The following is a 26,409-nucleotide window of genomic DNA, read 5'->3' on the forward strand; positions in this document are numbered from 1 at the left end:
CTGTTGCACTTTCCGTGTTTAAAGCCTAGTTCAGACTGCACGCGGCAAGCGTCGAGCAGCAATCTTGATTGGCCGTATTCATCAGACTCAACAGATTTAAAGATCTGATTGGTTGATCTAGAAGAATAAACCAATAACAGCAAGCGCTCATTAGGCGGTATTCATAGTCGATTCTTATATTTAAGACCGTCTTAAGTACCATCTTAAGATGTCATGAACCAATCGAAAAGCCGTATTAACATCTTAAGATGTTACTTAAGACGATCTTAAAATAAGAATCGACTATGAATACCGGCCACTCAAGTGTTGAGTCCGCTGAATGCGGCTATTGGCTGCTGTTGTGGCAACCAATCAAAAATCGTCACCTCATTAGCAAGAGATAGGAACCATGACAGAGCGCAGTTTAGAATTTATAGTTGGCAACGGTGATGCGAAATCACCAGACTGCACCAGATTACGACTACGAGGCAAAACGTAGAAAGGGCTAAAGGCGACGGATCGTGAACGATATTTTGCAATATTAATTTTGGATCCAATGTGGCTTTTTCTCAAATTACACGCACGTGGGTATCGAGTGACTAATGTTGCGATTATATCACGTAATCGTCGCGCCGTCGAAAGATCAGAAATCGTTCGCGCGAGGAACGCATACGCACGTACACACATACATACGTCGGGTGGTTGGGTCTCTTGTTTTGTCACAGCAGTTTGTGTTTTCCATTTCCGTTGAACACGACGACAATCCGCGAAAGGTAGCACGACGCTTTAGGAGATCCTTGACGCGCGCGCCTTTCTCCTGGAAAAGAACGGGAACCTGACTTGTAACATTGGAGCGATGCATCGTGTCATGTATCATTGAACGATCGTTCTTGCTTCGCGTGTTTGTATAATTGATGTAAATAATTAGTATCCGCATACGTGAACAATGACCTGTTTCTTGAACAATGACGCGGCCTAAAATTGTGCAAAACACGTAGATTCCGGTTTTGCAGGAGTCGACCATGTCGATTTTCGCGTTTTGTTTAGCTTTTCATTCGCTTGGTACGAACCTCATCGTGCGTGCGTGTCCGCTCCGTTGACCTTCCGCAATGTTTTTCGTAAACGGGAGAAGATCGGGTGCATAGACGTAATGTTAGATCTGATATGATTCAAGAGTTTTTGTTGTTTGAAGGATTTAGAGATCCCACAATATAGTTTGCTGTTTGTAGTGAGATTTGAAAGTGCTGAATAATACCACACACACACACACACACATATATATATATATATAGTTTTTTTTAGGCACTATACACATATTATATACTTTTGAGTTAATTTACATTACTTTTCAAGTATAAAAAAAGTTCTTCAATAATTATTTACATATTTAACTTTTCTAGAAAGAATATAAATGTTTAAGAAAAAATTATATATAAATGTTATAACAAATTACAATGCTCTAAGTTATTCAAAGAAAAATTTGTAGGACAAAATTATCGAATTTTGTGTGCAGTGTTAAAAATCTATGCTACAAAGTATTAAGTTGAATTTAATATGATATATGAAACGTTAACTCTTATAATATCATGCTCAAACCTCTGCCATTCTGGGTATCTTGAATCTGTTAATTTTTTCACCTATTTAAAATGGTTCCAAAAATTTCTAAAAAATTCACAAACATACTTTCAGCTTTTTGGAACAAATGTTGAAACTTCACTTTAGAAAATAATAAAATGTACATAATTTAATAATCTATTGAACTTGCAAGAAATTTGTACAAACAAAAGAATCGGTCAAACACGAAATACTAAGGGAAAGGGTTAATTAACATTTCTTCTGAGTTTTTCAATTTTTGTTGACACATCTTATAGAAATTTGATTATTTAAAAATATTCTTTAATGACTTTTACATGTATTTCAACATCTCTAAAAAGTATTTATATGATTCTTTATTTCAAAAGAATTCTATATAATTGTTATAACAAATTACAATGCTCTTAGTTATTCAGAAAAAGAAATTTGCAGGTGAAAATTGTCGAATCATGTATGCAGTATTAAAAATCTGTGCTATTAAATATATTACTGCAAAATATCATATTGAATCTAATATGAGCTGTAAACTTATAATTAATGTTTCTTTTGAGTTCTTAAATTTTTGTTGAGACACACCTTTTAGAAATTTAGTTACTTTGAATGTTAAAAACTTTAAAAGTAAAGAGTTAATTAGCCCATACTCCCTATACTATATTTAAATTTAAATTTCTGTAAAGGGAAAAATGCCTTTTTTTTCAAAGTCTTAAACAAGAGCTCTGTGCTAACAACATATAGATTTATAAATATTTTAAAATAGATGTTATATAAAACGTTTTTTTTTAATGCATTGATTGATCAATTATACATAAATGCAAATCGCGTTGTGTACAAATACAAATTTTATAGAGCAAAGTTACTTTTATCTAATGCAATGTTAATCAGTCAATGAATTAAAAAGCTTACATATATTTCTTTAAATACATTTATATTTAAATATATTTATTTAAAAACTAATATTATACGTGTCATGTAAAATTAAAATATTTTGTATGTTTTTAGCAATAAAAGGTCACTTCTGACTTCCTTCGTTTAATATACGACTCTTTTTAAAATACCAAACATGACGGAGGACATGTTGGGTGCGGACATCTGCCGGGTCTGTCGATCTGAGGGCCTGGCCGACAGACCCTTGTTTCATCCTTGTATATGCACGGGTAGCATCAAATGGATACATCAGGAATGTCTAGTGCAATGGATGCGCTATTCGCGCAAGGAATACTGCGAGCTCTGTGGTTACCGCTTTTCATTCACGCCTATATACAGTCCGGATATGCCGCGACGTTTACCATTGAGAGACGTCGTAGGTGGTTTGTTCTCGAGCATCGTCACCGCTGTGAAATACTGGTTACATTACACACTGGTGGCAATCGCGTGGTTAGGAATCGTTCCTTTAACCGCGTGTCGCACATACAGAGCTCTCTTCAGTGGGCCACTTGATTTAGTTCGAGTAAGTGAGAGATACTTGATACCTTCATTTTAATAGATCTTTTCAACTAAACTTGCACAATTTATCTTTCCTCTTTTTCTCTCCAATGTAGAAAGAAAAAGAAAAAAGATGAATGGCAAATTTAGCTAAGAAAAGCAGGTCATATAAGGAAGTTAAACATTTACAAATGTATACACTGATTTTATGTATTTTCAGATAATGTCCTTACCAATGGATATGCTCTCCACCGAGAATATATCGTCAGATGTGTTCCACGGTTGTTTTGTAGTTACTTGCACTCTGTTCGCGTTTATCGGCTTGGTATGGCTGCGCGAGCAGATTTTACATGCGGGCGGCCCAGACTGGCTCGAGAGAGATATACAGTTGCCTCCTGTCGACAATCCGCCACAAGCAAACGCACAACGACCACAGCAACCTCAGGAACAGCGCGCTATGCCGCAAGAAGTCCAGGACAACAATAACGTCCCTCCTTTCATTGATCCGCCTATCCCACAAGAGGGAGAGCTACACAATGAAGGTATATGACAAAATCAGCTAAACCTTTATATCTTTGAAAACGATAAAATTGTAAAAACACATTGATTTTGATTATATCTATCAGTTACATAAACTAATCATTTCTTTTATTTAAATCAATTCGTAGATCAACGTCCTATATACCGAGAAGCAGAAAACTTAGCCAATAATCCACGAATTGGCGAGCCCGAGGATCTAGTGAGAGACGTACAAGCACCAGTTCCTCCCGCACCACCCCTTCCAATCAGGGACGAACTTGGCGTAGATGGTGGACAGGCAAATGCCGCGGGTGGCGAGCGTTGGGCGAGACACGCGGCAGTACAGGCACACCTAGTAGGGCAGGCACAGGGTGAAGCTGAAGAAGCTAATTGGAATCCTATGGAGTGGGACAGACCAGCCGAAGAATTAACTTGGGAACGTCTTTTAGGATTGGATGGATCTCTTGTCTTTCTTGAACATGTCTTCTGGGTTGTGTCCCTAAACACCTTATTTATCATGGTAAATTTACGCGCGATTAAATTGTCTGATAAATATGATAAATTTGATAAATTTTTCTTTTACGATGATATTTTATAAGGTTAGTTTTTCTTTCTTTTTTTATCTTATATATCTTCTTAAAGAAATTTAATATTGACAGTATTTATTTAGTTTGTGATCACTTATTTTGAGTATTAAAACTGTTATCAATATTAAGGGCTGTTATTTTTTTCAGGTATTCGCTTTCTGTCCGTATCACATCGGTCATTTTACTATAGCAGGATTGGGCTTGCAGGAACATGCAGCCGCTTCGCACTTTGAGGGCCTGGTGACCACGCTGTGCGGTTACTGCGTTATCGGAGTTTGTCTGGTGGTCCTCCACACTCTCGCCGCATTATTAGGCTTTCAGCGTTCTCAGCGAATCTTAGGGCTCTGCTACGTTATTGTCAAGGTCTCCTTACTCTCAGTCGTGGAGATTGGTGTACTTCCATTAGTTTGCGGCTGGTGGTTGGACATTTGCTCATTAGCGATGTTCGACGCTACGCTCAGAGATAGGGAATCCTCATTTAGAGTCGCTCCTGGCACGTCTATGTTTATCCATTGGCTAGTGGGGATGGTTTACATATATTATTTTGCGTCATTTATTCTTCTTTTACGCGAGGTCTTGCGGCCTGGGGTTCTCTGGTTTTTGCGAAATCTGAATGATCCCGATTTCTCCCCTATACAAGAAATGATACATCTTCCCATATTGCGACACGTACGGCGTCTAGTCGCGTCCGCGATTATATTTGGCACGGCGATTTTACTGATGTTATGGCTACCCGTGAAGATTCTAAGATGGGCTTGGCCAGGATTTTTACCCTATACCGTGACTGTACAAAGCGAAGCTCAGGTAAGAAAGATAATAATTTATTTTATTCTTTCCTACTAAGACAATTATATAAATTATATTTTTTAAATTCTAGATTAGTGAGCTTTCGTTAGAGCTGCTTCTGCTACAAGTGATCCTTCCCGCGCTATTGGAACAGTCGCATACGCGCACATGGCTGAAAGCCCTTGTGAGAGCGTGGTGCCGCGTGGTGGCGTGGATGCTAGATTTGCAGTCATATCTTGTACGAGATCAGGCGGATGATCCGGGACCAGCGGTGATCGAGGAGCCGCAACATCCGGATTTGGGCGCCGCTCATCAAGCGCTGCTGCAGAGAGAGGGACCCACGGGATTTCAACCTTACATCAGACCGCGGTGGTTCCCCGCGAGATTGGTCGGATTACTATTCTGCGTTTGCATGTCCCTCGTAATCGCCAGCTTAGTCGCTATGACGCTACCTGTATGGCTTGGACGTAGAGTGATGGCGTTGTGGATGGTAGGGGCGCCTGCTCCGTCGCCGCCTGTATTAGCCCCTACATTAACCGGATCTGGTAAGTCGTCAAAGTTGTTTATTTTTAGAAATTATTTTTTTTATAAACATTTTTCACGCTAACATTTTGAGAAAGAATATTACGAATCTTACGAAGCATTCATTTTTCATGACTTTTGTTAATTATGATTTTTTTTTGCTTTTATTTTAGATGGTGGCGAAACTGTGGGTTCTCTATCCGGAAGAGTACACGAAGTGTACACAATAGCCTGCGGGACGTATGTATGTTGGGCCGCAGCTCGAGGCTTAGCATTGGCGTTCTCCTGGCTGCCCCGCGGCCGAAGAGTTATCGTAGATCGGATCAAACATTGGGCAATTTTGGCCGTGAAGGCCTCGGTGGCGTTTGTGTTACTCGTCGGAGTCATACCACTTCTGTTCGGTCTTCTCCTCGAATTAGTGGTGGTAGTCCCGTTGCGTGTTCCGTTAGAGCAAAATCCGATCTTATTCATCTGGCAAGATTGGGCCTTGGGCGTACTTTACACAAAAATAGCCACCGCTGTAACGATGATGGGGCCGGATTGGCGAATACGTCTTGCTATCGAGCGGGCGTACAACGAAGGGTTAAGGGAAATGGATCTAAAGTTTGTCATCAAGGAATTAGCGGCCCCCGTTATATGTTGCTTCGGCCTCGCCCTCGCGGTCCCGTACGCCGTGGCCTATGGAATAGTTCCACTTCTCGTGACTAATCTGCAGACCCAGATTCTCATCGCCAGACGTCTATATCCTTTTCTTCTTTTAATAAATCTGGTCGGCGCAGTGATTTGCTTTCAGGTACGCCAGTTCAAGAAGCTGTATGAGCATATTAAGAATGACAAGTATCTCGTGGGACAAAGGCTTGTGAATTATGAGCATCGTAACAAATCGTCACAGACCCAGCAGCATCAATCGCAGAGATCGAGCTAACGGTGTCAATAGGCATAATATTGTTACGGGCGAAAGACGGATTAGAAATAGCTTCGTGTACATTCTTTAATAATTACTTATACTGATTGATAATTTATATTATATATACATACACATATATCTAGTAAACCACGAATATAACTGACAGAATAACATATAGATGTAAAACCATTAATTTACGTATATGCTATATAGCAGTTATATCTGTGTTTGCTGGATATATAACCATGGTTTTATTTTTAATAATATAATTTATTGATGTAAAGCGATACCGAATAAATCAAAGACTGTTATCCAGTGTATCGCTTCTTTGATGCTTCATAGTTTTAATCATATATGTATAACATGTAATTACGATACTTTATCATTGAACAAATAATGAACGAGATTTTATTCGCATTATTTGTAATGAAGAGAGGATGACCGTGGTTATAGAACTATGGTAAATATGTTGAGAAAAACATCATTTTATTCTTTACTAGATAATTCCAAAATTTATGACGTAGTCAAACTTGTGCCTACTCTATAATTCCTTAACGCAACCGTATTTTCTTGATAAAGCCACCACACCAACGTGTCATTACAAAACATAAATATGACATAGTTATAAAACAAAGTTAATACAGTAGTTAATACGATAATACATTATCGTTAGGAAATTATAGAATGGACACAGAAAAGTATAAGACATAAATGTTACAGATAAATGTACAGAACAAAATCTCGATAATTCTTTTAGATCTTGGAGAGAGAGGGGGGGGGAGGAGGAGGAGGAGGAGAAAATTAATAATGGAAAAAAATATGAAAGTACATTGTGGTCATTGTTATTTAATATTATATGAAATATAACTTCGATCTCCATATATAATCGAATTTATATAAATCTGTATACATTTTACTGACGGCGGATTTAGTGTAATTTGATATTTTTGCTATAATTTCAAATGTTTATGCAAATTGAACTTTCATACACGGGTTATATTTTTGTCGTATTTTTGTTTTTGTTTATGAGCATTGATTATTTCTAATATTTATGCGCAAATCACATGTAGATACCCGATGATACGGTATGTGCATGTATATATAAAACATATTTACAATAAATCAATATTTTATAACAAAATGGATATATTGTCTGTAATACATAGTACATATTTATATATTTTAATATTTGTTTATAAAAAAGTATGATGCGCGTTAGTATAAAAATGTATATTCTTTTTACAAATCATTCTTATATATTATTTGCAATACAAGTTTGCATTATTTATTAAAAATATACATTTAAAAATCATTTAAAATATACAATTAGTAATCACTTAATAAACTTTTGATGTTTTATAATCAGACATCAAAAACGTAAAAGCAATATAAAAAAATAGTTTATTGTCATTATTTTAGAGAATTACGTTTTGTGAAATTTCAAGCAATATCTGGTCTAAATTTGTCTCTAAAATTTGATTATGTATGTACAGATTTAATTTCCTAAGCTCCATCACTGCATCCTATATATAATAATGATAATTATTATTATTACTAATGATAACTACTATACGTAATCATTATTAATAATTAATATTAATAATAATTATGTACAATTTTTAATAGTGATAATAATAATAATAATAATAGAGTATATAAAGCATTTAATAATATTCATCATGCAGCATATTTACTTTTAATGATTAAAACGTTAAAATTACTTTTATTAAATTCTAGTGCAGCGATGATCGTCACGATGTGTCTTCTATATTTTCACTAATTATAATTTGTAATCCTTCAAATTTTCATGATTTTTCATGTATAAAAATACATGAATATTCTATATAAATTTTTTAAATATCATTGGACAATTCGTCATACATTATAATGATTTTATCAAATCGTATACATAGTTAATTACGAGAATTAATTAGAAATGATCTAATTCTCTATTGTTGCAACGGTGGTAAAAGAGTTGCCTTCAGACGCAATTCTTCACTAATTTTGTTTATATGTACACGCACCATGCTAAACAAATTGATTGTCTAAAACAAATATTTGCAGGGCATTAATAATCATATTGATAATATAATTTTGTTAATACACTATGCGAAATATTACAGTAGTACCTGTACAATAGGAGGCTCCTTCCAAATAACAGTTACAGTTGGTACATGATCTGCGGAATATTTTGTTGCAGCAACGTTTTCTATGTCTTTAAGAGTTAGTTTCAGCTTTATTCCAATATCACAGAGAATAATCTCTACACTATCTTCCTTCACGTACATTACAGTAGCTACCGCTTCAAAGCCACCTGCGAGACCTACCATGTACGCGAAGAACACCTCCGTGCTCTGTTCTTGAGCTAGTTTCGCACTATATTTCTTCACATTGCAATTGGTTGCAATCCTGTTGCAAATTGAAAGTAAAATAGTTATTTGTCAAAGGAAATTTTATGCCATTCTGCTTTCATATTATTAACGTACTTGGAACACAAATTAACCGTCCATTTTTCTGGTAAAGGTTTGTTTTCAAGCGTTGCGCTGAGTAAACGGTGAACTATACAATCTGAGTATCTTCGAATAGGAGAGGTAAAGTGCGTATAAAGAGGTACACTTAATGCATAATGTTTTAAATCATGAGGCGAAATGGTGGATGCACATATATATTCTGCACGCTGTAGAAAATGAAATTTCCAGTATTACAGAAACATTAAAATATAACCCCTCCTTCACTTATTTATTTACGTTGGTAACGTTTATAAATTGTAAATAATATAGAAAATAAAAATTCTTACCGTCATAGACTTTGAACACAGATTTATGATAACTGCCATGATATATTTCATGGAATTGTCTGTAATGAAACCATTTTCTGACTCATAGCGATTAATACTGGCTTGTAAGGCTCCGGCTGTTTCTATATTCAAGTGAATTCCATACATTTGCAGCATATTATGGACTGTATTGATACAGTGCTTGGATGGCTCTTTATGAATACGTAATAAAGCCGTTTTAGGAATTGTAATGAACAATTGCGTGGCAACTGTCATATTTGCCAATAGCATTAATTCTTCTATAAGACTGAAACAGACACATTCATAATAAGTCATTGATGATTAAAAATGGAGTTAGTTTTCACGTATACATAGTATAAAAATATAAGCAGTAGAAACATAAGTAGCTGAAGAATCTACCTGTTACTATCATTTCTTTCGTGCACATAATAGTTTACGGGTATTGGAATTCCATGTTCTTGACTAATCGTGCGATCTAAACATATTTGTAATTTCGGTTGATCTAATCTAAGTGCACCATGCGCAAATCGTTTTTTTTGCAACTGAGTGGACAATTTAAATAATTTGTTCACTATATCGGATAATAACGATGTCGTGTAGTCTCCTTTTATATCGAGAAAATCTTCAGGCCAGGACTTCTCTGGATTGTTGATTATGGCTTGAGCCGCGTCATAGGACATTTGACAGCACGATCTTATTACAGTCTTCGCGAAACGATACTTCACAATTTCGGCATTTGACGTTATCTCCCAGATTACGGAAAAGGCTAATCTATCTTTACCAGGTAGTAAAGAACAAATTTTACACAGGTCCTCCGGTAGCATGTGAGAAGTCATGTGTGGCAAATAAACGGTAGTGGCTCGTTTGAGAACTTCTTTATCTAATGGAGAGAAAAATTCTAAGAAGTGTGTGACGTCCGATATATGTACAGCAATCTGAAATTAAATTAAGTTTATTAAATAACGTTTTTCATATGGCATGGCTGAATTCGATATATCACAATTACTTCATAGTTCCCATTATCCAAGACTTTACAGGAAACAGCGTCATCTATATCCACAGCTGAGGGAGGATCTATCGTAAAAATACATTCGCGTCTCCAGTCCTCTCTATTTTTCATGTCAGCCTCTGTTAGAATGTAATCACTATTTGGAAGCCCTTCCAACAGTTTCTCATGATATGGAGATATATCTAAATTATTTTCAAATATTATTGCTTTTAATTCTGTATCTATTTCACCAACTTTACCTACTACCAAAATAATTCGCCTGTAAATATACAAATATATGTAAATATATAAATATAAGGACTGTCAGGAATAACAGAAGTGCTACTATAAATATATGATGTATCTTTAATCCATTCTTACATTAGACAATACCTTTTCAATTTTTCTTTCTGTTTAATATTTTTTTCAAAATACTTTTTGAGATTTTCAAGAAATTTGAAAGAAAAAGATCGAGAAATAATGGATTAAAATTGATCTTGAAAAATTGTAAAATATTATTCCATGGAGATATATTGCATAACGCAGATTTACCCAAATGCATGTAGTTGTTCCCAGAAATCAATCTGAACACGAAACATTATATTCTTGTAAAGTTCTGGTTGTTCTTGATATAAAGATGGCACTGATTCAGGAAGTATGTCAACCAGGGGTATTCTCTGATCTCTTGGAAAAAATACAAAGAGCGAATTTTGTTTTTTTAAATATCCGACCGCTTTTCTTGAATGCACCTTTTCTAATATACAAACAACTCTACCAGTCTTCTGTATTTCTCCATCGGCACACCTGTGCCAAAGTTTTTCAGGGTTTACACATGCCACAACTAGATCTCCATCAAAAGCACGATTTCTATTTGGTATACCAATGATCAGCAGGTCACGTTCTTCATTATCCATACGTAAATAGGAGTATTTACAAAAAGGATTCACACGGATGTGCCCCTTTACATATTGTACATTGGCTGATGGTTTTTTTAAAATTTTCTTCATTTTTGATACAGGTATATAATCTGAAAATAGTTTCCTTCTTGGTTTTTCCATTATCTTGTTATTTCCACTAGTATTTATTATTTCTGTGCTACAGATTTCTTTCGATATATTTCCTATACTTGATCTGTTCTCTGTTTCTGTTTTATTTTTTGCTTTTTTTCTTGGGTTTCTTCTCTTGTGCGCATGAGTATCGGCCTAGAAAAATGATTATTTGTAATTATAAAAGAATAAAGTACATTTTCATTTAAATTACATAATGCAGATACTGTGATAATGTGAATTTCTGTGAATTCATGTACATATGAAAAAGAATAATATTCTTCAGATAACAATGGGTAAAATTAGTTAAAAATATTTGCATCATATGTTCAACCTGATTCATAACTGAATTCTCAGTCCTGCATTTGACATTGGCCGACACTGTTGTGATTCCATCGCCTTTCTTTTCCTCTTTCACAGAATTTTTACATTTCTGTGAAGCACTGTGCTTCTCTTTCAAACTGCAACTCTGGGAAACCTGAAGCACGCTTGCAAGCTGCGTGGGAAGCGTCGTATCATCTTGCACGGTATCAGTGAGACTCGACACGGCTTCTTGTTCCTCAATTTTACCTACTACCATCCCGTTCCATGTTGTATTCAGTCGCCTTTTGAACTCAAGGCTCCGGGAGATCCTGAGATTAGTCGCGAGCCGCGTGCTGAGCTCTTCCAGTTCGTCGTAACGAGCGACAAACGTTTCACCCGTCAGGCTGGTTAAAACCGTCGGCACGCAGCGTTTTCGTTCATCTCTGTACGTGTTACCGTAACGTTTCCAGTGAACTCTACCTTCGGCCTTCTTCACAGATGTATCGTCTCTCTGGCATCTGGGCATGATTGCGACTGAAAGAGCTGTCGACACGGCGATGACACGAGGAATCTCACACGGAGCACAATCGGGAAGGGAAAAACAGATTACAGATTACAGATTACAAAAGAGTCACGGATAAAGCTTGTACTTTTCATGCGCGAGTTAAAAACGATCTGCTGCGAATCAACCGGAGATCCTTGACTTGGTTGAAAATTTTGCGTCATACGCTGGTCACGCGCTGCTTCGGGTCACATTGAAAGGTAAAAAAAAAAAAGGTAAATATATGATCTGTTAGAACAGAAGACGGGAATTTTGGTTAGGCTAAGACGTGCCAAAAGATCGAAAGGTGAAGAAATCATCAGAGCCGTACATCGTACGCACGTGGATCACGTGATCCAGTTAATCACGTGGGTTCCTCTCTCATCGCTCATTGGATGAATAGCGTACTAAGCAAAGTTAATTGGAGCAGCGCTCCAAGTGCTCATGTGCTCAGCTGAGTTTAGAACGTTGACTCCAGTTGATTCGTTGACATTGGTTGACATCACGTTTCGGCGGAGTGCTTATTGTTAGACGTGTCATGTCATGTCATGTCATGTCACGATGCGCGGCGATTGAGGCAATCCTTCGAACGAAACGTTCGGTTATCGCCTGAATTGTGTAGTTGTATTAAATTGTGTTACGATTGCACGAAAGGTTTTGAGAATGGCCGAGATAGATATTTTTGACAATGAGGAGCAATTGCCGCAGGACCTCGGCGACGATGTCGTGCAGGAGGTTCTCAAGACTGGCACCGACCTGCGCCAGTACTCCAGGCAGATCGAGAAGGAGCTCAAGGAGGTCGAAAACAAATCGATCCAAGATTACATCAAGGAGAGCGAAAATATAGCCAGTCTGCACAATCAGATTGCCGCTTGCGACAATATTCTGGAGGTTAGGTTAGGTTAGGGCTCGCGTTGTTGACGTATCAGGTCTTGCTTGACACGTCGACGTATGCAAAATGATCTTCTCGCCGATAAAATACTATTAAAAACCAACTATTAATGCTTATGATTATTAAAAGATGTCTTTTCTCAGTCCAAAAATTAAAATTTTATATCCTTTATCCTTTCCTAAAAACTTTTTAACAAGTCATGAAAATTTATTTAGAGTTGATGATCCTAGGGCCAGTTTTACAATCTTCGGTTAATTTAATCGGCTGATTTTTTTATCGGAATTGACCAATCGCATTTGTCGTTAAGTACAATTAACCAAAAATAACTAATTATGATTGACACTTAACCAGTCAGTTAAATTAATCAATGGTTGTGAAACTGGCCCCTAATAGTATTTTATTGGTAAATGTATTAAATGCATCATTTGCATGGTCTATTTTAATAACTTGTCTTAAAGTGGTACAATTAAGCAACATTTTCTCAGGTAGAAATATACATGTACAGACTTCAGTATTATTATTCTTCATTTATAGAAAATGGAGTCAATGCTGATGAACTTTCAGTCAGCGCTGGGAAATATCAGTTCTGAGATACTTAGCTTGCAACGTAAGTCTGTTGCTATGAGCCAACAGCTGTCCAATAGACAAATAATTCGAGGTCCACTTAGTCAATTTATCGAAGACATGACTGTGTCTGAGGCTCTAATTGCGTAAGAGACTTTTATTAATGTTTTATAAATGAATGTTAGAAATAATTGTTGAATGTACATTAATTCTTTCGGCAGTGGTATTATGGACTGTCCAGTGACTGAGAAGGAATTCCTGATTCATTTGCAAACTCTCAATCATAAAATCAACTTTGTAAAGGAACAAAGTTTCAAGGAGGCAAAATCTTGTTTAGATGTGAAGGATATACTTGAGAAGCTAAAGGTGAAGGCAATGGCAAAAATCAGGACATATTTACTGGAGCAAATTTATAAATTTAGGAAGCCAATGACGAATTATCAAGTGCCACAAAATAATATGCTAAAATACAAATTCTTCTTTGAGTTTATATTAGCGAATGAGAGAAATGTAGCTGAGGAAATTTGTGGAGAGTACATTGACACTATGAGTAAAATATATTACTCATATTTCAAGTCCTATTCATCAAGATTGATGAAATTACAGGTAAAGATGAAAATTGGTATTATTTAAACAAGTTGAAACACCAAATTACAAGTTTGATTTTTTACAAGTTTGAAGAGAGAACGTCAAAGGACGATTTAATGGGAGTTGAAGACACAGCGAACAGAAGTATATTTCATAAAACGACGTTAAAACACAAAGGTACTGTCTTTTCTATAGACACAAGGGGTCAGGTTTTGTCTTCTCATTTGGAGGCGCCTATAATTATTCCACATGCTGCCTCTAAAACACGGGTAAATACCAGCAATAGATATACAACTATAACTTATGTATCCATCAAATCATGTTTTTTAATTAAATGTTATAATCTTATAGTATCATTATGAAGCCCTATTCAGAAGTGAACAATATGCTGTGGCTGATAATGCCTGCAGAGAATATCTGTTCTTGATAGAATTTTTCAAGGTCCGTAATGCACAGGCGTTAGATATTTTCAATCAGGTAAGAGATTATTAAAGCTGTATTTAATAATTATAATTCGATATATTTAAATAAATAAATGTACTAAATCATTTCTTCTTCCTCTTGACAGGTTATGGGAAAAACTTTGAGCCTTATGACAAAGAATTTGCAATCATTCGTTGAAGATTGTTATGATACAATTGGTCTATTTCTCTGCCTACATTTGGTGATGCGTTATCAGTTGATATGTCACAAAAGAGCTGTACCAGCATTGGATAAATACTGGGAGGCCTTGACAGCTACAATTTGGCCTAGGTACTTAAACATGTTTCAAAATAATTGTAATAATTATCTCAATATTTTGTGTTGTTACAATTTGCAAGTTTATGTGTTTTTTGTTTTTTTAGATTTGAATTTGTGTTTCAATTAAACATAAACAGTGTAAAGGATTGTGATCCATCGAAATTCAACAAAGAGACTGGTCCACATTATGTAAGCATTTAAATGCAAAAGAATTGTTATCATGTAACATTGCAATGTAATACTATTAATTTCCTATAAATTTTAGATTACCAGAAGATACGCGGAATTTAGCGCAGCAATTGTAGGTGTAGTTGAAGGATTTCCTTGTGAAGGGACAACTCAATTATTGGCAGAATTGAGAGAAACTGTACAATGCTTCCTGTTAAGAATGGCATCTATTTTTCCAAGCCGGACGCAGCAATTAGTATTTCTTATCAATAATTATGATCTGGTACTCAGGGTATTAATGGTAAGTAGATTTTATTTAGAAAAGTCTATAAAAATTAATGTATTAAGAAAGAACCAAGATGCTATATTTGATTGCAGGAAAGAACGCGAGAAACTTCGAAGGAAGCGGAGAGTTTTCGGGAACTGTTAAATGCGCGTTCCTCCGAATTTGTCGAAGAAATCTTAAGCCCGCATTTTGGTAGTATAATTCAATTGATAAAGGAGTCGGAGGCCTTGATTGAGAAGGGCCAGGCCGATGATTTGAAACGACAGGAGGGCAAAGCATTGGTCTTAGTGCAATCTTTCACGAACAATTGGAAGCGGGCGTTAGAGGAAATAAATCGGGAGGTGTTGAAATCATTTCCCAGCCTGGTGCTCGGCAGCACGCTAGTGCAATGCGCGATGACGCAGTTGGTGCAATATTATCATCGTCTTCACAAGATCTTGCCGCAGAACGCGCGCACGCAACTTACGAACATCCATCACATAATGGTAGAAATTAAGAAGTACAAGACGAATTATTAGATAAATTTCCGGAAAAGTTAATTACCTGAATTTAAATAGCGGTTAAGGATTGGTAATTTAATATAAAAAAATTACTAATTTTTGTCACGTTCGGGCCTGACTCTAATTCACGAACGTGACAAGTCTACTTTTTTGTTACCGATCTAGAGACAACTCTCTGTGCAAGAAAACGACCGAGTTTAACCACTCTTGTTTGAAGAAAATTTGAGTGATTCGTGCTTTTAATCTACTTGTCGTTAGAGATACGCGAATCAAGATTTTCTGACGCCAAATTAAATTGAATTGATTCGAATGAATGTGTGCTCTTTCAAATTATCGAGGGCGAATTTGAAGCGAACGGCTGCCAACATCGACGCAGTCCCAGCACGAATTACGTAAATTGTCAACAAGAGAATTTTTAAATCGACGAAAGTCACGGTTGTTTATTAGTTTATTTTGTACTGTAAATGATAAGGCCTTTTCAAATCTGCCCAATCAGCAATGTTTTTTAAATATTTAAAAAATGTTATAATGAAAAATAAATATTTAAAAAACATTATTTGCCGATTAGCTGATATTAGAATACAATAATACATAAGCAGAGCCAAGACCAAACTGGTATCGTTACTTATGTTTACTAAATCTATCTAACATTGTACATAGAAATCAAGCAACAATTTCATATTCTAGTGATTATGATTATTTATTAAATAAAGATGTAAAAATTTGATTTATTATTAAGTAAGAATGTCGTATAGGACTATCGGGGAATATTTTTGTAAATATAATCGCGAAGATATACATTCTGTACATTTATTTATAAAAAGATGTGAACTATGAACTAAATATGGTATAACGTTACCATTCTATACAATAGCGATTAATATTCCGTACTCTCTTGTGCGCGTGACACGAGTACACGAATCTCCGATGTTGCTTACCTTATATAAATTAATATTACACATGTAAGTTAAAAATGGTCTCGTTACTTTTTCCTCCGATTTCGCGACACCTATGGCATAACATGTCAATTTATCGGTGACCGAACCCAATCGCGATGTGGCGGACGTTTATATACTAGTCTAATAGAATTCGATTTAATTACCACACATTCCACCGCATTTACGCAAGCAATTTACATTCGCTTATCGAATGTAAATATCCTTCAACTTTTTGAAAAATTATAGATACAACTGTGTTTAATGTTACGAATTGTTCGGAATTATATGATAATCACCTGTGTGAATGCTTGTACATCTTACTCGTCAATTCATTATGAACTATCGTTTTATAGAACACCATCAATAGCATGTAACACACCGTTCGTTGCTGGCACATTATGCGTTACAACGTGTGCTTCGTTCACTCGCACTCGTCCTGAAATAATAATGTATTTTAAATCATCTGAAAGATTATCTATTTCGAATAATTTTATTATAAGAACGCAATGGATTTTTTTAAATCAATGATTAACTATTAAAGCATAAGTTTTATTATACAAGTTAAATTATTTACCGCCGTTTTTGTGGATATGAACTGGCGACTGTGGACGAAGGGTGTCCTTTTGAATGTAATATCTCATTCCGGCCGTGTAAAGAGTTGTGGGAATCACATGCCGCGAGATTATTGCCTTCGCCGCTTCCGGTCCGTCCTCCTCGGTCCAAATTGGGGCGCCGTTCTTCGTGGACGCATCGGTGAAAGCAGAATCGGTTGGTGCGAAGATGGTGAACGTCTTCGGTCCTAAAAATACAGCTTTACTATGAAAGGTACTATAAAAGAATAATCCATCGAATTTACAAATCAAAAATGCACAAACCGAGTTCTCCTTTAAATTTTAATTTTTGCTTGAATTTCTAACTTACCTGCAAGCGTGTCCTCCAAACCAGATACGTGCAGCATTCTGAGGAACGTGGTGAACCTCCTCTCACGATCGGCTTGCAGGGTTTGCACTAAATCACCAACCGGAAGCGGGAACATGACCCTGTCGACGGCGTGAGCGATACCTTGAGGGATCTCGATGTCCCGTTTATTAGGCGCGACACGTGCTCCGTTTATCGTCGTTACCTATTTGCAAACAATGCGAAATTATAAATGAAGAGAAACGATCGCATGATACAGAATTGCCTTCGTTGAAATGTGTTCTGAATTGGTTGGCATATATTAAGTGACCTAGAGTGAATCTTATTGTTAGAGAACATCATGACTTCTTGAAGATTAAGATTAATTAAAATTTTTGAAGTCTATAAACCTATCAGAGACTTGTACAACATTTTTAAGACGTCTTTTGATAAAATTTGAAAAACATCTTTAAAAAGATGTAAGAAATTACGCATGCTGTTTGGAAATTTTTGTGAGAAACGGATGGCTGAATCGTTACAGCTTCAGACACGTTTATCGAGTGAACGGAAGATTTCTAGCATATTCGTGAAGGTCAATAAACTGGATCACGCACGAACACACATAAACCATATATTGATCACGTTATGAAAATAATGTCGCAATGATTCACGAGCTATTAATAATTTATAGGCAAACGAATGATTTTCTGTTAAATGAAAGAAAAATTTAGCAACTTAAAATAATTAAAACAAAGAAGCAATGAAACAAAAAGACGAGAAAAGTGTTTCGTCGAAAATGGATGATTCTAAAATATAAAATTACTTTTACATCGTTCCATTCGTGATCCTGCATCGCGTACTCGTTCACCCGTAATTGCGTTCCTGCGAGGCTGACGCCGGTCATCTCGTCCTGCAGGGAATCGATCCTGAACGCTCCTGGTATAACGTGATGAAGAAGAAGCTGTCGCAAAGGATTCTCGTTAGCATGTATTACCAGACATTAACTTTACTTGAAGGACACTTGTTTTATTTTACTAAGCTCAGTTAATTTCAAGATTAGCTTAATGAAGTCCTCATGTCTCTTCTCTAGAGAAAATCAGCGAATCAGTTAATTATGGTTAGCTAACTGACATTAGTGAAATCTACCGTTGTGAGTAGATAAATTATTAATGATGCTTTTAACACCAATGCGTACCCCACTTAGAAGTCTCGGATTGTCGTGGAACTTCTGCTCAGCTTTCTCCGGTCCTCCCAGTTGTACCAGCAATGTTCTGAAGGCTTTGTCCGTAGGGATGAATATGGTGTATGGACCTGAAACATGTCACAAAATAATATAGAGAAAACTAAAAAAAAAAAGTATTTAATTTTAAGATATTAAAATGTTTTATTTTTATCTCCATTTTTTAAATACTTACAAATGCTTTAGCCTTAAATAATGCACTGAGAAAAAACTCGTTAACTTGACTAAATTTTTCAATTTGATGAAATTTCTTCAATTTAAGAATTTATTAATTAAATATTAATTAATTTAAATATAAAAAATACAAGAACTTTAATTTAAGTATTTATATTTAACTTAAGTACCTAAATACTTAAAATGAAAAAATTAAATGAAGTTGAAAAATTTTATTAAGTTAACAACTTTTTTCTCAGTGTGGTTAAATGTTAAAAACACCATTTGAGACTAAAATAATTTAAAGTATTTAAAACTAGAGACAAAGTAAAATATTTCAATATCTTAAAATTAAATATTTCTTTTCTTGAGTGGAGTGTCTTAAAACTAATTGTCACAGAAATCTTTGCTCCAATTTGGAATTAATCTTTCTTAAACAAAAAGTTGAAGTACAATTCCGAATAAATAGCAATAACAAATTTAAAACTTTTGGCAAATTAAACTTCAGAAGAAAAAATAAGTGACAGATTCGTATTCTTCCTTTAACTTCAACTAAACTTTATTTTAATAGAGACACGAGTCAAAGTTTATTTGTTAAAACATAATGTTAGAAAGAAAACCATCACGTTTTGCCTCATTGCATTTGTATTATTCTTATAATACATTAGTCGAACGTCAAGAGATACACAATCGTTGCTGTACTCGTTTCTTACAGCTTTTGCGATCGGTATCCACATAATTACGCCTCATATTCGCCGGACATTCTCTTCCATTCCGGGCGTAGCACACGCGCCGTGAGTTCATCTATAATCCTCGCCGAAGGAAAAACATATAATATCATTGGATAACGCGACGAAGTTACACAATGTTCCGTTTGATAATTGCGTTCGCGATATCGGCAGAAACGGAACTCTTACCGGGACAGGGGATCGCCGTTATAGGAAATATCGCACGCGAGAAAACGCGTGGCGGCTTATTTTCTTTTTAACGAGCGTGTGAACGCGGTCAAATAAAATCATCAGCACGTGAAGAGATCGTCAACATTTTCCTCGTCTTCTCTTCGACGAGCAGATGTCGAATCCGAGCATTTATCAACTATCCTGTGAAAATTGTTTGTGAAACGCGTGAAAGGATCGACGTATGCCACATTAATGCGTCGATCGCAAAGAGAATCCAGTTCAAGTTGAACTGGATTCTGCAGAAACGCAATGAAAAAATACGTTATCGTGGTGCATAGGGAACATGACGTTACGTAACTTCAACGTAACGTTGCCGTAATTCTCCAAAGCACTTATGCATTTTAGCTTACGACGTAAGCTCGTATCTCGAGCTCTCGATGAAAGAAAGTGAAAAAGGTAAAGGGTCAAAGAGAAACAATACGGGATAAGCGAGTCGTCATACATATAATTATAACGACTAATGAAATCGCGTGTCTTCTTTGTGAGAGCCCGCGTAATGAGGTACGCGTACTCGTCTTTGTTCTCGCAGAAGTCGGAGAGGTGTTTGCGTGTCGAAACGGGCAACGAGTCGTGAGAAGATTTTTTCCGGCGAACGTTGCACGACTAAAGCGAAAACGCGAGGTACAAATGGTGGTGGATTGTGCAAAAAGTCTATCTCACCACCAACGAGAATCATTTGTACAACCGTTTGGTCCTCGTCAACATTGACGCAAGTTGTCCCGCCTTATGATATTGTTGGATATAAGACTGCTGCGGTGGTCTTGCATTATTGCGCAGAAAAGTCGTGTAATTCGTTTATCGTAACATTTAACATTTTCACGCGTAAGATAAATATCCTATAGTAATCGAATACCTACATTGAGAAAAAAAGTTGACTTGATCAAAATTTTCAACTTGATTAAATTACTTCAATTCAAATATTTATATATTTAAGTGAAACATACATATGCTTAAATGATATATATAAATGCTTAAATTAAAGTTCAAGTATTTTTTGTATTTGAATTAAATACATAAATATTTAAACTGGAAAAATCAAATTCACCAAATTGAAAAATTTAGTGTATTTAACAACTTTTTTCTCAATGTACAAAAACTTAATGTTAATTTCAAATAGAAAAACATAACATTTCTTCAGCGACTCACGATGTTTAACTAAGCAGAAATTCAACGGTGGCTGCTGAGAATTTATGAAACACATTGAAATAACCGTTTTTCAGGTCATTAACATTGAAACGATCGCAGTGACTGCAAACTTTTCACTTTATAAAATCATAAAGTCTAAAAAGTGTCTACACAACAAGTTTCTATTAATATTATACGTATATAAATTCAAGTCTATTAATATTTAATAACGCAAATTGTGGGAATGTTTGAAAGTTACCGGAATTCTTATTCATAAAATGAGAAATTATTTAAAGCATATGACGCATTCTTCTATTATTAGAATTTATTAAATCTCCTTAATTAATTTTACTAACTGAACTATCAAGTTTGGCATCCAACTTACCGGTTTCATTCAGGACGTTATCTAATCCCGATTGTCTCAGGTACTTTGCCATAGCGAAGAGACCCTCCTTTCTCAACAACGAGGCCAGATTCTCCTGTGAAGTTGGAGCCTGAACGGCCTCTTCCGCTGATGAGGCCTCCGCGGGCGAATGCTTGGTGAAATAAACGTAAGAGTTCGGAGTGTGATGCGAGTAAGACGTCGGTGTCGCCGGCGTAGTTACAATCTCCTTTACCGGCGCCATCGTTGGGATGAACTGACTCCTGGTGGACGATGAGTACTTGGTGGTCACTCGCGGGATGTGATCCGAGAGGGTTGTCTTCGTTGGGCTGGTGTTCAGGGAGTTATACACGTGGCCCGTAACGCTGGACGCCGAAGTCACGTATTTGTCGGTCGTAGACACCGAGTTCGGCGACACCGTGACGTAAGGGATGTATTCTGTTGTTGTCGACTTGCTGAAAATTTTATTTCATCGTTTAGAACTTGTTACAAATTCAACAAATTATTTAGATGGAATGAATTAGATGAATATCGTGATACTCACCCTTCGTTGTATCTAGCCGAGGTAGGTCTGATGGTGGTAGGTCTGAAGGTCGATGCCGTCGAACTGACGGAGTGAAAAGATGATACCGGCGCCCTGGACGTACCTGTAGACACTATCAGATTCGGATCGAGATTGGACTCGAGATGTTCGAGCGTGGAAGACGGCGTGGAAGATGGTCCGAGTGAGCTGGGCGGTAGCTTCAGCTCGCCCTTCTTAATCTTCTCAACGATGGACTCGATATCGGTGCCGCTCTCCTTGTCGGCATTACCCTTGACTCCTTGCACCTTGTAACTACCGTCCAGCTGCTCTTCCAACAAGACGAACGTGACCTTCTTTGCCGGTAGATTCTGAATGATCGGGGTCTTGCCGATCTCCTCGAGTCTGCCGTCGCTCTTCTGCCGGATGATTTCGAAATCAGCGCCTGGCGGTAGTACGCCGCCCTTCGTCAATTCCTCGAAAAGCGCCTTCGGTGGCTTGATGGTAGTCGTTGAGGATGGCACAGTCGATGTCAGAATGGTGGAGGTTCCACTCGAAGCGATGGAAGATAAACCGTTCGGCGCGTGGATGACCTGAATCTTCTTGCCGTTCGGCAATATCAGATCCCTGGTAGTGACATTCCTGGTAACGTCGTCGTCATCGCCGGACTGGGCTAGAGCGAGTTTTAGTTGCTTCAGCAACAGTTCCCTCTCGGATTGAGAGCTCTTGCTTCTGCCGCCGGAATTCTGTCTCGTGCTGGGTTTATCAGTCTGATAGATCACCTTGATTTGCGGCTTCGATTTGTCTTGCTGCAACAATTGACCCTCTTGATCCTGAATCAGGCTGAGTAGGTTTTCCGGTATATCCGTCTCCTGATGAATATTAGAGGTAATCAGACGTCTGGCTGGCGGAGGTGGCTGCGTGGTAGTCGTCGTGGTGGTGGTGGTGGTCGTTGTAGTCGAGCTCGCTGCTGTCGTTGTATATTTCTTCTGATGATTAGCAATTGCTTTCAGAAAAAGGTCCGCTTCCGACGGCGTAATACGTCGCGACGTCGGTGAGGACAGCAGCAACGGTGCGGAAGTAGTACTGATGGTGACCGGGGTCGACGTCGCGGTCGGTGGAAGTGGTGTAGTGGAAGTGAGCTTCTGGAGTTGCTGAAGTCGCAGCAATTCCTGCTGCCTACGCACTTCCTGCTGCTCGTATAGCAGCTGCTGCCGTTGCTTCTGGAGCAGTTCGAGTTCGCGCTGCTTCTCGAGATACTCCTGCAACTGCACCGTCTGCTGATCGCTAAAAAGCGGCTGCGACAGGTCCTGCTGAAGATTTTGGAAGCCGTTTTGGTTATACTGGTTGAACTGTTGCTGCTGGTACTGCTGCCGCTGGAATTGCGGCACTTGTACACTGCCACTGTTCACGAAGTTCGTAGTCCCGAGTTGCTGGGCGATCTTTTGCTGTTGCTGTTGCAAAAGCTGCTGCACTTGCTGCTGCTGCTGCTGTAACTGTTGCAATTGTTGCTTCGCTCGATCAACCTTATACTTGGCCAAGGAAGAGTACGGCGTGCTGGATTGTGCTTGTTCAAACGAGGAAAAAGATGTTACCCGCGGATTCTTGAAGTCCTGAGTGGGACGTTGCCGGTACCGTTGCTGGTGTTGCTGCACATCGCTCAGTATCTGGGCTTGCTGGGAAGCCGAGAGACGAGGTCGCGGATCGTTCACAATGCGACCCTAGAACCAGAAATATCACTCCCATTATACGCCCATTTATTTCAGAAAGAAGTAAAACGTTAAAAAAAATGCCTGTTCAAGCCGTTGTTTATGCGTAAGTTAATGAGGGTATTTTACACTAATTTACTACATACAGATAATTTAAAAGTGCAATGAATGAAACATTAAACTTTCTTGAGAATACAAGTGATCTGTTAAAGATAATTATAAAGTACGTTTTTATTTACTTTTTCTCCATTTAAACGATTGATTTACGCTGTAAAGTTTTTGCACGATAAAATGTATCTGCTGTAATCATTTCTCTTTATTTACCCTATAATGGCGCAATCTTATGCAATATAAAATTTTTTGCACACATTCTAGACACCATGAGCGAGTCAATACAAGATTATATAATGCTATATTTCCAGTGGCACTTATTATCAGTACCAAAAAGAATTAATACCAGCACGTTCCTGAAGTTTAATTGCAGTTATTGTTCTCTTCCATTTTTTTATACCTAGCCAGAAACTTACACAATTGTTTTGAGATATGATAAAAAAATGTACATTAATTTTTTATAAACAAATATAATTTTTAGTAAACTTTATATGATATGTAATACTATCCTAGATATGGAAATAAAAATTTGATAACAGTGGCAGTAAGTGCAATTAATCTTTCGTATGTTACAGAGAAAGTATGACGAAAAGAGTACGAGAGTATGAAATCGTAGACTTCGTTCGACAGCTTTCATAAATTACCCTAGTTAATTACATTTTGGATTTTCACTATACTAAGATATTCCATTGAATAACGTGCCATATGACAGCGAGATAAAAGATGATAAAAGCGAAAGCAAATCGAATCCAGCAGTTGGCAGCAATTCGCGCGGTGTATGTCACAAGATTTATAAATTGTCGTAGATTTATATTTCCAAGGCGCTTGGAAACGAAGTAGAAAATCGATCGAAAGATTACCCTCGTGATTTAGTAAAAGTTGCTAGATATGTATTCACTTCTATGTAAATATTCAATTTAAATCTAAGATTAATATACCGAGGGAAAAATTTTTTCAAATAAAAAAAAATACGTTTTCTTAAAACTATATATCTTGATGAAAGCATTTGCTTGTTCTGTTTAAGTAAAAATATTTACTTTTAAATAAATTTTAATTAAGAAATTTTTAATTTGATTACAAGTAAATAAGCTATTGAAAATAAAGTTATCGAGTAAATAATTTTTTGTTAAGTAAAATTTTTTGTAAGATATTTTTTCTCTCAATGTATATGTATATATTATAGCATATATCTATTTTTTATTTTTTAGATGAATACAATTTATTATATAATATCTTACCAATTCTTCATTTTTTCTCTTGCTGTGCTCAGCAAACAACGTAACGAGAGATATTTTAAAAATCATTACATAATAATTTTATGTTTGATTACATTAGAATTATATATAATTTATATAAGGCACTTAGTGTGAGACGGACTCTTGAGAGGATCTATTATTATATATCATTTATATAATTCCATAGACAATGCAATTAATTCTCAAATTCTAACAACAAACGATTTAAAGGATGTTCTTTTTTTTCAAAGTTTTGAGTTCAAGTTTCGTAACTTGTGCTGTAATAAACTGAAAAAGAACCAGGTTTCACTTTTCTCCGACATATCGCAAGTTCCTGCTTTATTGATTCCATTATCGCCGCTTTTATTGTTGCAATACAATGCTGCGCGCAGCGCACTATCAAATTCATTCGTCGCTGCGTTTATTGTGCGCGCTCAAGAAAGACGCGAATAATTAAGGTGGCCGTAATTAAGAGGGGCATTGTTCGATCTTCCTTTCTCCTGGGTGCCTTCTGTCGTCGCCGGCCCGTTGTGAGACAGGTCTTCTTTCGTCCTCTCGTAGAAAGTACGACCCACTGCAGTTTCCATTTCGCACACATAACGACTTACATATCATGTTCGAGTGGATCGACGTGTGTACTGGCTCTTTATATAACAACACGGCCCTGCGGCTAATATCCGCGTTTTGCATGATTACGCGTCTTCTCACATGCGGTTAGCAGCTGTCACATTTTTACAGAAGGCACTCACAATATTATTATTCAGCGGGGAAATTTTTCTTTCTGTAACTTTACGACACGATTCAAATGTCACACTTCCTGCATTTCAGACAGTAAAACTGTCGCCCAAATGTCAAAAGTAGAATGCGTTTAAAAAAAAAAAAATTATTGTTACTTATAGACGAGATTTTTATTTTGTTGTTATTTAAATGAGAATAGATTGGCGATTAAAATAGAGGTTTGAAAAGTGAGATGATGCAAACAACTCGTTCGCGAGGAATTTCAATGTGTGTCAACAATGTTCCGCCTCGCGTTCCAGGTCAATTACACGTATTCGATTTCATTGACATTGACATTAGCATCAAAGAATCTCTCTAACAATGTCTACAGTTACATCGCACAATTCTCGGCGTCAATATTAAATAATAATCATTCGCATACATAATTACATAGATAATTACATTGTCGTTTTTATTAAAAAAAAAAAAAAACGTATATTGTCTATCCAATTTTTTTTTCGTTATCAGAATGATAAGACGTTGATTTTGAAATCCGCGTGGAAAAGTTTAATGAAGTTGCAAGAATAATTGCACAATAACGAATTATTATCGAAGCAAAGAATTCGTTACAATATTATAATGACTTTTGTCACTCATAACAAATTTTCCACATTGTATTTACAAGATTCTCGAT

At 36.6% G+C, this 26,409-nt stretch overlaps 4 protein-coding genes across 8 annotated transcripts in view; 2 read left to right on the top strand and 2 right to left on the bottom strand.

Annotated features, from left to right (window-relative positions):
• The first annotated feature begins 405 nt into the window (after positions 1–405).
• Positions 406–6,635, top strand: LOC105201034 (E3 ubiquitin-protein ligase MARCHF6). 2 transcript variants are annotated; one of them, XM_011168875.3, is made up of 7 exons: positions 406–563; positions 2,572–3,019; positions 3,215–3,536; positions 3,663–4,033; positions 4,248–4,904; positions 4,978–5,431; positions 5,582–6,333. In XM_011168875.3, exons 2-7 carry the CDS (start codon positions 2,633–2,635, stop codon positions 6,331–6,333), a joined length of 2,943 nt encoding a protein of 980 aa, XP_011167177.2. In that variant the 5' UTR covers positions 406–563; positions 2,572–2,632. The 2 variants fall into 2 exon arrangements, with proteins under 2 accessions (XP_011167177.2, XP_025991175.2); XM_026135390.2 differs by lacking the exon at positions 406–563 and having other exon boundaries at positions 2,633–3,019; positions 5,582–6,635.
• Positions 6,636–7,337: 702 nt separating this feature from the next.
• On the bottom strand, positions 7,338–12,305 carry LOC105201040 (DIS3-like exonuclease 2). Its single transcript, XM_011168890.3, has 8 exons — positions 11,481–12,305; positions 10,653–11,302; positions 10,119–10,380; positions 9,512–10,047; positions 9,113–9,398; positions 8,802–8,992; positions 8,445–8,724; positions 7,338–8,360 (listed from the first exon to the last, which is right to left on the bottom strand). The coding sequence occupies exons 1-8, from the start codon at positions 11,973–11,975 to the stop codon at positions 8,265–8,267; spliced, it is 2,796 nt and encodes a 931-aa protein (XP_011167192.1). The 5' UTR covers positions 11,976–12,305; the 3' UTR covers positions 7,338–8,264.
• A 137-nt stretch (positions 12,306–12,442) lies between these two features.
• Positions 12,443–16,980, top strand: LOC105201061 (vacuolar protein sorting-associated protein 52 homolog). The gene is made up of 9 exons (XM_011168919.3): positions 12,443–12,881; positions 13,417–13,592; positions 13,668–14,052; positions 14,121–14,303; positions 14,386–14,511; positions 14,603–14,787; positions 14,880–14,964; positions 15,041–15,244; positions 15,322–16,980. Exons 1-9 carry the CDS (start codon positions 12,654–12,656, stop codon positions 15,745–15,747), a joined length of 1,998 nt encoding a protein of 665 aa, XP_011167221.1. The 5' UTR covers positions 12,443–12,653; the 3' UTR covers positions 15,748–16,980.
• The window catches only part of LOC105201047 (histone-lysine N-methyltransferase 2D), a 35,517-nt gene continuing 25,526 nt past the window's right edge, over positions 16,419–26,409 (bottom strand). For 2 of the 4 annotated variants that reach the window (XM_039451226.1, XM_039451225.1), the window contains 7 exons: positions 21,968–23,664; positions 21,427–21,878; positions 18,760–18,875; positions 18,388–18,525; positions 17,589–17,790; positions 17,242–17,466; positions 16,419–17,103 (listed from right to left, as the gene is read on the bottom strand). In XM_039451226.1, the coding sequence (XP_039307160.1) occupies positions 17,015–17,103; positions 17,242–17,466; positions 17,589–17,790; positions 18,388–18,525; positions 18,760–18,875; positions 21,427–21,878; positions 21,968–23,664 (2,919 nt within the window). In that variant the 3' untranslated portion in view covers positions 16,419–17,014. The remainder of the gene's footprint in view (positions 17,104–17,241; positions 17,467–17,588; positions 17,791–18,387; positions 18,526–18,759; positions 18,876–21,426; positions 21,879–21,967; positions 23,665–26,409) is intronic. The other 2 variants (XM_039451228.1, XM_039451227.1) reach the window with 2 other exon arrangements.

Source organism: Solenopsis invicta, chromosome 6 (genome assembly GCF_016802725.1).
Source record: "Solenopsis invicta isolate M01_SB chromosome 6, UNIL_Sinv_3.0, whole genome shotgun sequence".
NCBI lineage: Eukaryota > Metazoa > Arthropoda > Insecta > Hymenoptera > Formicidae > Solenopsis > Solenopsis invicta.